This window comes from Hemicordylus capensis, chromosome 3 (assembly GCF_027244095.1).
Source record: "Hemicordylus capensis ecotype Gifberg chromosome 3, rHemCap1.1.pri, whole genome shotgun sequence".
Taxonomy (NCBI): domain Eukaryota; kingdom Metazoa; phylum Chordata; class Lepidosauria; order Squamata; family Cordylidae; genus Hemicordylus; species Hemicordylus capensis.
The window spans coordinates 243,044,788-243,057,323 of record NC_069659.1 but is presented as its reverse complement, the minus strand read 5'-3'; the positions used below and the strand labels follow the sequence as shown (position 1 = coordinate 243,057,323).

At 41.3% G+C, this 12,536-nt stretch overlaps 1 protein-coding gene across 1 annotated transcript in view; it reads right to left on the bottom strand.

Moving 5' to 3' along the window:
- The window catches only part of LOC128352440 (lipase member M-like), a 32,218-nt gene extending 20,185 nt beyond the window's left edge, over window positions 1–12,033 (bottom strand). Inside the window, exons 1-2 of the mRNA XM_053313032.1 lie at window positions 11,932–12,033; window positions 7,858–7,975 (exon numbers count right to left, since the gene is read on the bottom strand). Of these exons, the coding sequence (XP_053169007.1) occupies window positions 7,858–7,975; window positions 11,932–12,033 (220 nt within the window). The remainder of the gene's footprint in view (window positions 1–7,857; window positions 7,976–11,931) is intronic.
- Window positions 12,034–12,536: the final 503 nt, after the last annotated feature.

The window sequence follows — 12,536 nt, the reverse complement described above, 5'->3', positions numbered from 1 at the left end:
GCGGTTCTGGTAGCTCCAGGTCTTAACACTCACATCAATTTCAGTGGATGAATACAACTGAAGGAAGCCCAGGCGGGTGCGCGGCTGGGGGAGTCAGTCATTTGACTTACCTCTGGGGGGCCTCCCAAGGCAGTGGGCCCCCAGACAACTGTCTCCCCTTGCCCTATTATAGTTACACCCCTGTGTTAGCCTACTTGTGCCTCAAACGTTCACACATCTGCCATCTTGAATTGGGGTGGAGGACATATTACAAAGTGTTTGTTTGTTTGTTTAAAATATGTATTCCCTGCCCTTCCAGTACACTATCACTCAGAGTATTCAATAAAATAGATACAATGTAAAATAAGGCTAATAAAATTAATCAAATTAAGTTACACAAGTTAAAAGACCAGACTAAAATCACAATGGAAATTACATATTTTAACATTTTCAAATTAAGTTTTTTTTAAAAAGCTAAAAACTAAGAACTATAAAAACTAAAGAACCTACCAGATATAAGCAACAGCTGATACATTAACAAGCCTCTTTAAAAGTATGTGTTTTTAATTAAAAAAAACCAAAAACACTGAGGGAGTGAGCATGGCAAAGCTCTTCGGGGAGGGCATTTCAAAGCTGAGAGGCCCAACCAAAAAGTCCCTGTCTCTAGTCCCCACCAACCAGATCTCTGTTAGTGACAGAACCATGAACAGGGCGTGAGATGCTGAGCAGAGGGACCTGGTAGGTTCATATGGGTGAATGAGGTCCAACAGGGCCCAAGTCATGTAGAGCTTTAAAGGTCAAGACCAGCATCTTGAATCTAGCCTGGACTTGGTCTCAGGTTTGGCGTTGGAGTTCCCCAAGCTTGTGGTGGTGGAGATCTTCAATGTCCACCATGGGACCAATTTGTCTGGGGCGGCTCAGGAGTTCATAGCGCCCATGACAACTATGGGCCTATCCCAAAGGTTCTTGGGATCGACACACATTGGAGGTTGCACGCTTGATCTGGGCTTTCACTCTAATCAGGGTGGTGTTCCATGGGTGGGGACTCCTGTGATTTCCCCATTGTCATGGACGGACCACCATGTGGTTACAGTTGGACTCACAGTCACACCCCATCTTCTCAGGGGCAAGGGCCCATTAGAATGGTCCACCCAAGAAGGTTATTGGATCCAATAGGGTTCCAAGAAGCCTTGTAGGGATTTAGTGTTGACTCTGTCAGTGATCCTGTTGATGCCCTGGTGGAGAACTGGAACAGCAAGTTCACCAGGGCAGTAGACATGATCGCACCTAGGTGTCCTCTCCGACCCGCTTCAGAATTGGCCCTTTGGTATACAGAAGAACTATGCGGGCTAAAGCGGCGAGATAGACAACTGGAGTGCAAGTGGAGGAAAACCCGATTCGAATCTGACAAATTACAACAAAGAGCACATTTGAAGATCTATGCTCTGGCAATACAGGCAGCAAAGAAGCGATTCTTTTCTGCCCGTATTGCATCCACAAGTTCATGTCCGGTGGAGTTGCCCAGGTTGTGAGAGGGCTAGTGAGTGCCCCTCCTCCCTTGAATAAGAATTTGGAACCATCTATTACCCGCTGTGATGTGTTTAATGATTTCTTTGTGGAAAAACAACTCTCGTATTTGTGCCGACGTGGATTTAGATCCCACAATCACAGCAGTGTCTGAATTGGAGGTGTCTAGTGATGCCGGCTCCGGCTCCGGCTCTGGCTGGATTAGTTTCAGTTTGTGACTTGTGAGGATGTGGACAAGCTGCTTGGAGCGATGCAGCCAACCACCTGTTCTCTTGACCCTTGCCCGACGTGGCTAATACTATCTGGCAGGGAGGTTGTCATAGAAGGTCTGATAGAGATAATAAATGCTTCTCTGAGGGAGGGCAGGATGCCTCCTTGTCTTAAGGAGGCAATTATTAGACCATTTCTGAAGAAGCCTGCCCTGGAGTAACAATAGGCCTGTCTCCAACCTTCCATGGCTGGGCAAGGTAATTGAGAGGGTGGTGGCCTCCCAACTCCTGGCAGTCTTGGAGGAAACTGATTATCTAGACCCATTTCAGACCGGCTTTCAGGTGGGCTATGGGGTGGACACTGTCTTGGTCGGCCAGATGGATAATCTCCAATTGGGAATTGACAGAGGAAGTGTGACTCTGTTGGTCCTTTTGGATGTCTCGGCGGCTTTCGATACTATTGACCATAGAAGGCGTCTGAGGGGGTTGGGAGTGGGAGGCACTACTTTGCAGTGGTTCCACTCTTACCTCTTGGGTAGATTCCAGATAGTGTCTCTCAGGGACTGTTGTTCTTCAAAAACTGAACTTCGGTATGGTGTCCCTCAGGGCTCCATATTGTCTCCAATGTTGTTTAACATCTACATGAAACCGCTGGGAGAGATCATCAGGAGATTTGGTGCAGGGTGTTATCAGTATGCTGATGAAACTGAAATCTATTTGTCCATGTCAACGTCATCAGAAGAAGACATAACCTCCCTAAATGCCTGCCTGGAGGCAGTGATGGGCTGGATGAGAGGTAACAAGCTGAGACTGAATCCAGATAAGATAGAGGTACTTATTGTGCAGGGTTGGAACTCGGGAGATGATTTTATCTGCCTGTTCTGGATGGGGTCACACTTCCCCAGAAGGAACATGTATGCAGTCTGCGGGTGCTCCTGGCCACAAAACTCTGCCTTGCGTCCCAGGTTGAGGCAGTGGCCAGAGGTTCCTTTTATCAGCTTCGGCTGATAGGCCAGCTGCGTCCATTTCTTGAGAAAAATGACCTCAGAACAGGAGTAAACCACCCTGAGCCATTTTGGAAGGGCGGTATATAAATCAAATAAAAATAATAAATAATAAATAAATAAATAGTACATCTGCTGGTCACCTCCAGACTTGACTACTGCAATGCGCTCTATGTGGGGCTGCCTTTGTACGTAGTCTGGAAACTGATGCTAGTCCAGAATGTGGCAGCCAGATTGGTCTCTGGGTCATCTTGGAGAGACCATATCACTCCTATCTTAAAACATCTACACTGGCTGCCGGTAAGTTTCTGGGCAGAGTATAAGGTCTTGGTCATAACCTATAAAGCCCTAAACAGCTTGGGCCCTGGGTATTTAAGAGAACATTTTAATTGTGTTTTAATTGTGTTTTAATAGTTTTAACTTTTTAATTTTAATTGTTGAAATGTTTTAATCTTTTATTGGCTGTTTTTATTATTTTGTAAACCACCCAAAAAACTTGTGTTTGGGGCGGTATAGAAATGTATCAAACAAACAAACGAACAAACAAACGAAGAACAGGCCCTGCTGAAGGAGAACCAGCATGGCTTCTACAAAGGGACATCTTGCCTCACTAGCCTTTCAGAATTCTTTGAGAGTGTCAACAGGCGTGTGGATAATGGTGATCCTGTTGACATAGTATATCTGGACTTTCAAAAAGCTTTTGACAAAGTTCCTCATCAAAGACTCTTGAGAAAACTTAGCAGTCATGGGATAAGGGGACAGGTTCAAATGTGGATTAGTAACTGGTTGAAGGACAGGACTCAAAGGGTAGGTATAAATGGACTGTTCTCTGAATGGAGGGAAGTAAGAAGTGGGATCCCCCAGGGAACGGTACTGGAACTGGTACTCTTAACTTCTTCATAAATGATCTAGAAGTTGGGGTAAGTAGCGAGGTGGCCAAATTTGCAGATGACACAAACTATGTAGGGTAGTGAAGTCCAAAAGAGATTGCGAGGAGGTAAAAAAAGAACTTTCCAGAGTGTAGGAGTGGGCAACAAGATGGTTAATGTGGTTCAGTGTTAAGTGTTAAATTATACATAATGGGGCAAAAACCTCCAACTTCACATATAAGTTGATGGGGTCTGACTGTCAGTGACTGATCAGGAGAATGATCTTGGGGTAATGGTGGACAGTGCATTGACAGTGTTGACTCAATGTGTGGCAGCTATGAAAAAGGCCAATTCCATGCTTGGAATCATTAGAACCGAGTTTGAAAATAAAACTGCTAGCATAATTAGGGATGTGCACATATTTTTTGGTCATTTGATTCAAGGCCGAATTGAATCATCCAAATTCGATGTGAACTCAAATTTGCAGCTCAAATCTGATCAGATTCTATTTGAGTTGGATATGATTTGATTTGGATTCAGAATCATTTGGTCCACTTCTAAAGGTCATAGGGGCAGCGAACCTGGGTGGTGGGTAGGTCCCCATGGGTGCCACCTAATATCCATATTAGAAGGCAGTGGGGAACTTGGTTGATTTTAATGATTTTGTTTAGTTTTTACTGATTTTGTATATTTCCACCATCGGAAATAATAGGGATTCAAAGTTGCCCTGTCCCTAACGCTAATATGGATCACCAGCTTTAAATTTTATTAATTAATTAATTTATTTATATTTTTATTTAGGAGAGAAAGAGAGAAAATTACAGAAGAGAAAGAAAGAAAGAAAATAGATCCATCATTTGTTATTTTGCTGTGTAAACCGCACTGAGCCATTTTTGGAAAGGCAGTATTGAAATTGAATTAATAATATTAATAATATTAATAATAATTATAATAAAGAGAAAGAAAATTACACAAATGCAGTAATTCACATCTCTCATATGCCTTATACATCAACCAGGATTTCAGCTCTCTATCATATCACCCTGTTCTATTTACTCTCATTTTGATTTAATCTGTTAGCCTCCAATTAAAAATATTTAAATAATTTAGGGATCGAAGTTAATCATTAATAAAATTAAATATGTTTCACGAATTTTTCCCCAGGGAGAATAAAAATCTCGGAAGAGGTATCTGACCTTGTAACAAATTATATCAGACAAATGGTTCCCAAATAAGTTCAAATTTTCCACTGACTTGTTCTTTATATATGAAGTAATCTTTGCCAAAGTTTGAGATGCCATTCCTCTAATGTTGGAACAATATGTGTTTTCCAGTTAGAGGCATAAAGAATCCTAGCAGCAGTTAATATACATAAAGACAGCTCAATATATTCTGCAGGAATATAAGGCTTAGTGATATTTAGCATAAAATTTTCTGGTAAAAAATGAAAGTCTATGTTTAAAATTTGTTGCATCCTACTATGTATTGTCTTCCAGAATTTCTGAGCTTTACTACATGTCCACCACATATGATAAAAAATTCCCGGCTGATTCATTCATTTCCAGCAATTTCCAGGATACTTACTATCCATTTTTTGCAATCATCATTGGGGCGATATACCAGTGAAAAATCATTTTGTACCAATTCTCTCTTAATGTGCTATTCGGTGTAAATTTGATATTCACTTTCCATTGGTACTCCCATTGTTGCATATCTACTGTTCTGTTCAGATTCTGCATCCATTTGTTCATACAGTTTTTGACCTGTTCTGATTCTGAGTCATACTTCACTAACAACTTGTATATTAGACCCAGTAAGTGCTCAGCATTGTTAGATATTAACTAGCTGATCCGGCACAGAGCATCTACGCCCCTAGTGCTCCATCTCTCCTCCCAATTGTCAGACCCAGTCCCAGTTCTGCTTTCCACCCCTCCCTTCAGCCCCAGTCCCCATTCTCCTTTCCTTTCCCTCCCTTCAACCGGCCTGGCAGCATTTTCTTTTCCCTCCCTGCCCACCAGCAGTGGTTTCCCTCACTGGCCAGTCCAGCGCTTTCCATGCCTTCCTGCCGGATGGCTGCACCGTGGCCACCTCCTGGCCTGGCAGCCACCGCTTCTCCTCCACAATTGCCTGCCAGCCTGACTCCCGCTGCTTCTACACCACAGGTGGCCAGCCTAATGGCGGCCGCTTCCCCTCTACAGCTGGCCGTCGCTTCTCCTCCATGGCCGGCTGCTGCTTCTCCTCTGCAGCCAGCCTGGTGGCGATCTCTTATCCTCAGCAGCCAGCTGGGCCACCTGTCCCCATCACTAATCAGAAGCTTGCTCATCAACTCTTGTGAGAGCTGCCATGCATGGAATTAGCAACAGGTATGTTTAGGAGAATTATATAGAGAGATATTTCAAACTCTGTCAAATCTCTGGGTTTGCTGCCATGCTTTTGTATTTCTTTCTGTACTATGCTACTTATCTGCAGATATTAAACAGAATGGAGGTTCACTCCTCCATTCTGAGGCAAGAGTCTGAATAGATTTTATCTTTGTATTTCTAAGAATTAGACTTTGTAGATTGTATGCATATTCTCTCCATTGATCGGGGTTTTTTGGTATATTCTTCTTCATAGAAAAAAAAATTAATATTGAAGTCCGAGGAGATAAAGCCAGACTTATTCTTTTTTAAAATGTTTATCCCAAACATTTAATAGACTACTTCTAATGGAATGACTTCTAATATACACAGCCGTTCTTTTGATATCAGTCCATAGATACTTATGCAAGCCTTCAGAAAGACCTGTCGCCTCCATGGACATAATCTGTCCTTATGGTTCTTTAATCCATTCTGCAATCCATGTTAAGGCAAGTAGCTTGATAATATAATTTCAACTTTGGGACTCCAGTCCTCCATGCTCTTTCACATCTTGCATAATCCTAAAGTTAATTCTGGGCTTTTAGAAACCCAAATAAAAGTGTCTGTGTTCCTCTGCCACTCATCCAGTGTCTTTTCTTCAGTCCTTATTGGGATCATTTGAAATAAAACATTTATCCTTGGTAGGATATTCATTTTAATTGTCGATGTTCTTCCTAGTCAGGAGAGGTTCAACTTTTTCCACCTGTGAAAATCTGCCAAAATGTCCTTCCACATCAGCAAGTAATTGTTTCCAAACAAATCTTTATTAGAAGTCAGAGGTATTTAATTGGATTGGTACTTCTATGGAATCCTGTCTTTTCTTTCAGATATTGTAAATCTGTTTCTTCTAAATTCCATGTAATCATCAGGATTAATTTTTTTTATTAATTTTGTATATGGAAACCAGGCTTTAGTCATATATATGTTCCATTATTAAATCTAATGAATCCTATGCTTGAGTAAGACCACCTTAAGTGGTACAGTGGGGAAAATGCTTGACTAACAAGCAGGAGGATGCCTGTTGGAATCCCTGCTGGTACTATATTGGGCGGCAGCGATGTAGGAAAATGCTGAAAGGCATCATCTCATACTGCATGGGAGCAGGCAGTGGTAAACCCCTCCTGTATTCTACCAAAGAAAAACACAGGGCTCTGAGGGCACCAGGAGTTGAAATCGATTCGACAGCACACTCTACTTTACTTTATGGTTGAGTTATTGAAAGTAAAACATCATCAGCATACAATTTTATTTTATGCTCTTCTCTGCCCATCTTGTTTCAGAGATTTGATTCTTCTGCCAAATCTTCCTTGCCAGTAGTTCAAGTGCCAAAATAAACAACAGCAGAGAAAATGGGCATCCTTGTCTTGTACTTTTCATAACTGAATACTATTTGGATACTGTTCCATTCACGACAATCTCCGCAGTTTGTTCCTGATAAATGCTTTATTATTTTTTTAAGCTAAGATTGTAGGAGTGGAGTTATGGAGCAAAATGTGTGTCCACAATTTTTCAAGTGTTTGGATTCTTTGAAGTATAAGAACATTTCCTCATAATGAATCCCTGTAAGGATTCACTGCACACCTTCATTTCTTCTGTTCCTTTTGACTGTCACTCCACAGTGCCAACTGTCAAGGAAATGAATGGTTGGGAAATATATATATGATTGTCTGTGCCCAAGTGGTTCTGCATTAGAATGTGATCTTGCACAGAAAATTGTCTCCCAAGCCAGCAAAGGTTAAGTCAGCATGCTGGGATGAGGAGAGGAGAATCCTGTAGAGACTCTCCCCATTATAACAAACTACAGAGCTCCTATTACCAACATTATCCTCAAACAGTCATACAAAACTACAGTGCTACTTCACAGAAATACCTGTCTTTACCGGACTGTGTATCCCATAAGGAATTCTGTCTGCTTGAAGGTAATAGCCATCAGCTGTCAGGATTTCATGCTCTTCACTGGGGTATCCCCAATATTGGATGATTTCACTCTGAAAGAAGAAAGAAATCCTTGGCAAATATCAGATTTTGTTAGTATCTAGGCTTGTTCACATGACTCGAAACAAGGTTAGAGGAGCTCTCAGCGAGGATAGGTAGGAATCTACAAGCTGACTGGAGGGCTCACCTGAAAGAGGGATGGAGGAGCTCCAAGGCAGAGTTGTGTGCACTTTCAATCATGTGAACTCAGAAAGCAAGCTAGGAGGAGGAAAGAGTGAAACAGGATGGATGCAGCCAACCTACATTCTGTTCCTAGCAGTCTATACATCTAATTAAAAGCCTTGGTGTCTTCAGTGTCTTTTTAAAAATGGTCAGAAATGGAAGGCTCTTATTTCAACAGGGAATGCATTCCAAAGCCCTGGGGCAGCAATGGAGATGGTCTGTCCTCAAGTAGCCACTAGACGAGCTGGTGGCAGCCACAGATGAACCTATCTTAATATTTAAGACTATTTTTAGATCACCCCTTAATCCCTGGATATTTGAAGGGGTGTGGGGAAGTGTTGTTGATGTTGGCCAAGAATTTTGCTGGGAACTATGTAGTACAAAGTGAATTCTCACAAACCGAGTATGTGAGATACTCTACTGAGTCATGCATATTATATCGTGGATTATATGTCACTTGACACAGGCAGATGTTATGGAGGTGTTGTTACTCTGCAATTTTCAAGGCATTATTTCAAGGGAGGATCAAAACTATTCATTATTAGTAGCAGGGGGGAAAGTCATGCCCAAATGAGAAAATGTCCAGGATATCAGACATTAATGCTGCTTAAAAATTTGTGTTTTGACATAATGGAAAAGCTAACTAATTGTGTCAAGATCAGAAATTAGAACTCAAACTGACACTTTACAAAAGAAATGGCCTTCATATGTTGTTTTTTGGAAAACACATAGTCAATCATACGATGGATTTCAGAATGCTATAGTTAAAGTACAAAGGTTATTTTGTTTATAGTGATGTTGTATACAGTAATGTCATATTTATCATGTATGTATGAAGTATGCTGTAGTTTGACTGAAGGTATATTTTTAAAAGATACAGCTTCAGTGGACAGTTGAAAAAAGTGGCAACACAATTCATAGGAAGATGCTGAACCTGAATTTAGGTTGTCAACAACTTTTCTGGCATGGCACCTTTAACAGTGGCATGACAAAAAGCAATTTAGGAGTTAGCATGTAGATGCAGCCATTAAAAAAGCATAGCCTGTCAAATTTCTGCTTATCATGCTGTTTTAAAAGCACATGAGCCTTGCTAGAATATTTTTGACAAACGTGCCTTCAATTTACCCAAATGAGGCCATGTAAATATTGGTCTGCAATATTTGACCCTAGATTGGCCCTAAAACATGGAAGGAGCTGCAGATTTGCAATTGTTGATGCAGGTCTGGAATCCAAAATCCTTCCCCACCCCTGGAGTCAGACAAATACTGAAAGGTTTTCGTTTCATCCTGGTCCTCCATCATGACCCCTTTTGGAAAAAGAAAGAGACATCAGGAAATTCAATAATAGACCTCTTGCATCATCTGTAATTTGGCCCCGAGGGCCTAGGTGTATCTAGACCGATTTCTAAACCTGTAGACCAGATTTTGGAATTTGCAAAGTTTCCCCCACTCTGGAATTTGGAGCAGATTTGGACCAGATTTTGTCTTGGAAGGGATATTCAGGGAGAATTTCCAGCATCTGTTGTTGTCTTGTAGTGAAGGTGATAGGTTTCTCAGAAGCCTGTAGGCACTGGCATATCTGGACAGGGCAGATGAGGGCAGTGGGAGGGGAGGCAGTACAAATTACCATGGCCCGGCGGTGTGGAGTGGGGCCTGACCATTGTGTGTGCATAGGGAAAAATAACACTCCTTCAGGGACCCTCGCTGCTGCCCCTAAGTTTTCAAGCAAGACGCATGGAGTGCAGCCTTCCAGGGAGAGGGAGGGATCTCCTGGCTGGGCTTAGGGCTAGAGCATCTGGCGGGCAGCTCATCTCCTCTGTCAAAGCTGTTTGCACTTCCCTATCACTTACTACTGAACAACATTCTTGTAATATGTTGAACGGGGTGGTTAAAAAATGGCAAAAAAGGTGGAGTGAGGATTATAGTCTTTGTTAGTACCTTTGAGTACAGCATCAAGGAGTTCTAGCTTAAATGATCCAGAATAAATACATATGTGGTATTATGGCTGAAATGTAAGCATTACTGCCTTGCCTTCTAAAACCATTCTTCCAACTTGTGTTACTTCTTTCCCCTTCTGCTCAGTGCATTGTTGTGTCCTAGAACTATCCTCTATGTTTTCTTTTCCTATTCCATGTTTCATTTGCATAACAGGCAGGGCATATTTGAATTTGGTTGTTTTTTTTTTTTTTAGTGGGGGGTTGCACATCAATAACCAAGACCTTGTATTTTGCCTGGAAACTTTTTGGCAACCAGTGTAGATCTTTTAAGATAGGAGTGATATGATCTCTCCGAGATGACCCAGAGAACAACCTGGCTGCTGCATTCTGGACCAACTGCAGTTTCTGGACTATGTAGAGCTCATTACAATAGTCAAGTCTGGAGGTGACCAGCAGATGTACTATTGCTCTGAGGTCATTTATCTTAAGAATGATTTCCACTATCCTACTACAGCTCAGAACTTGGTAGGGGTGCAATGAAGGCCTTGGAAAGAATATTTAGATGCCGTGACGTATCTACACCTATGTATCTACAACTACGAAGATTAAAATAGTTCAGACAATGGTTTTTACCATGACACATTGTGGATGCAAAAGCTGGACTTTGAAGAAGCAAGATAGAAAATCCTTGATGCTTTTGAAATTTGGTGCTGGAGAAGACTTTTGAAGATACCATGGACAGCCAGGAAAACAAACCAATGGATCATAGAACAAATCAATCCAGAATATCCACTCGAGGCACAAATGAGCAGGCTCAAACTATCATACTTTGGACACATTATGCGAAAATCCAGTTCCCGTGAGAAGTCCATAATGCTGGGAAAAGCTGAAGGAAAGGACAGAAGAGGACGACCAGTAGCAAGGTGGATGGACTCAATGATAACAGCAATGAATGCACCACTGCGAGACCTTAAAGGCCAAGTTGAAGACAGATCATCCTGGAGAGAATCTATCTATGTAGTCGCTAAGAGTCAACACTGACTTGATGGCACTTAATCAATCAATCACTCAATCAATCACAGCTCAGAAAAAGATTTTGGTTGTCTGAGGCAAACTGCAAAATCTTTTTGGTAAGTTACTGTAGAGGAATGCCTCCCTGTGATAAAAGTAACGTGTTTGGATATTTAAAGGAAAATGTGCTGTCAAGTCGGTGTCGACTCCTGGTGACCAGAGAGCCTTGTGGATGTCTTTGGTAGAATACAGGAGGGGTTTACTATAGCCATCTCCCGCACAGAATGAGACTATGCCTTTCAGCATCTTCCTATATTGCTGCTGCCCAATATAGGTGTTTCCCATAGTCTGGGAAACATACCAGCAGGGATCACTGTGATAAAAATCTGAAAATGGCCAGCAGATGTTATTAAGAAATAGCACAATGACATTTGACATCATCTGCATCCCCCAGAAAATCTCTCACAACAATTTATTGAACAATCATGTTTAGTAAATTACAGACTAGAAATGCCTTGTGCCAGACCTAAGACTTGGGGTGCAGCAACATTCTGTAAACCAGGCTCAGCTAATGCAAGTTTAGTGATGGAAATAATTACATTCTGCCAGGCATTTTTAATTTCCCTCTAAATAGGACTTCACACTGATGGAATATGCCAGTCAATGAATTAATTTGGACTGAAGACTTGCTTTGATCACTTTCAAATTCATACCAGTCTGAAATAACCCAGGCAGACATGAATGTGAAGGGCCTGCTGGTTAAAATGGTTAAATATTGGAATTATTTTGTCATAACAATGCAAGCCACTGTTTCCAAATGTATCTGCATAAGCAACTTACAATAGTCATAAATTCTTGAGGATTCAGATGTCTTCTGCATATGAATTCTTGTGAAACTGTAGTCTGCTGGATCAAGCATGCCAGAGCCATGAAGAGCCACATCTTAGACTTACCTAAAACAGAGCCACTTGTTTTAAAAGCAATATGTTCTCTAAATACTACATCCGATATTTACAGTATCCCATAGCTGACTTACACTATTCACTACAGCTAATATTTTCTTAATTCAACAACAGAACAGTCACACTTCAAATCCTCATATCAATATCAAAATTGTAAAATTCAAAGGATTGTGAATTTTTGCAGGAAGATAGAAATTAATAACCTTAACCTTAACCTTAACCTTAACCTTAACCAATAAATCACTTTAACCTTAACCAGGTCCTGCCACAATAGTGGAGATGTCTACAGGGTTTATCTCTGAGCCATTGGTCAGTACCACATGTGATTACATGCATGAACATTCCTGAGAACAACAATGTGGAAACAAAACATCAGCAATATACTTATGAGGGAAGTTTGTTCCTAAGGTAATATATTAAGTCCTAGACACAGATCATCACCATCCAATGACACTACCAGAAATAAGAGAAAAGAAAGTATTT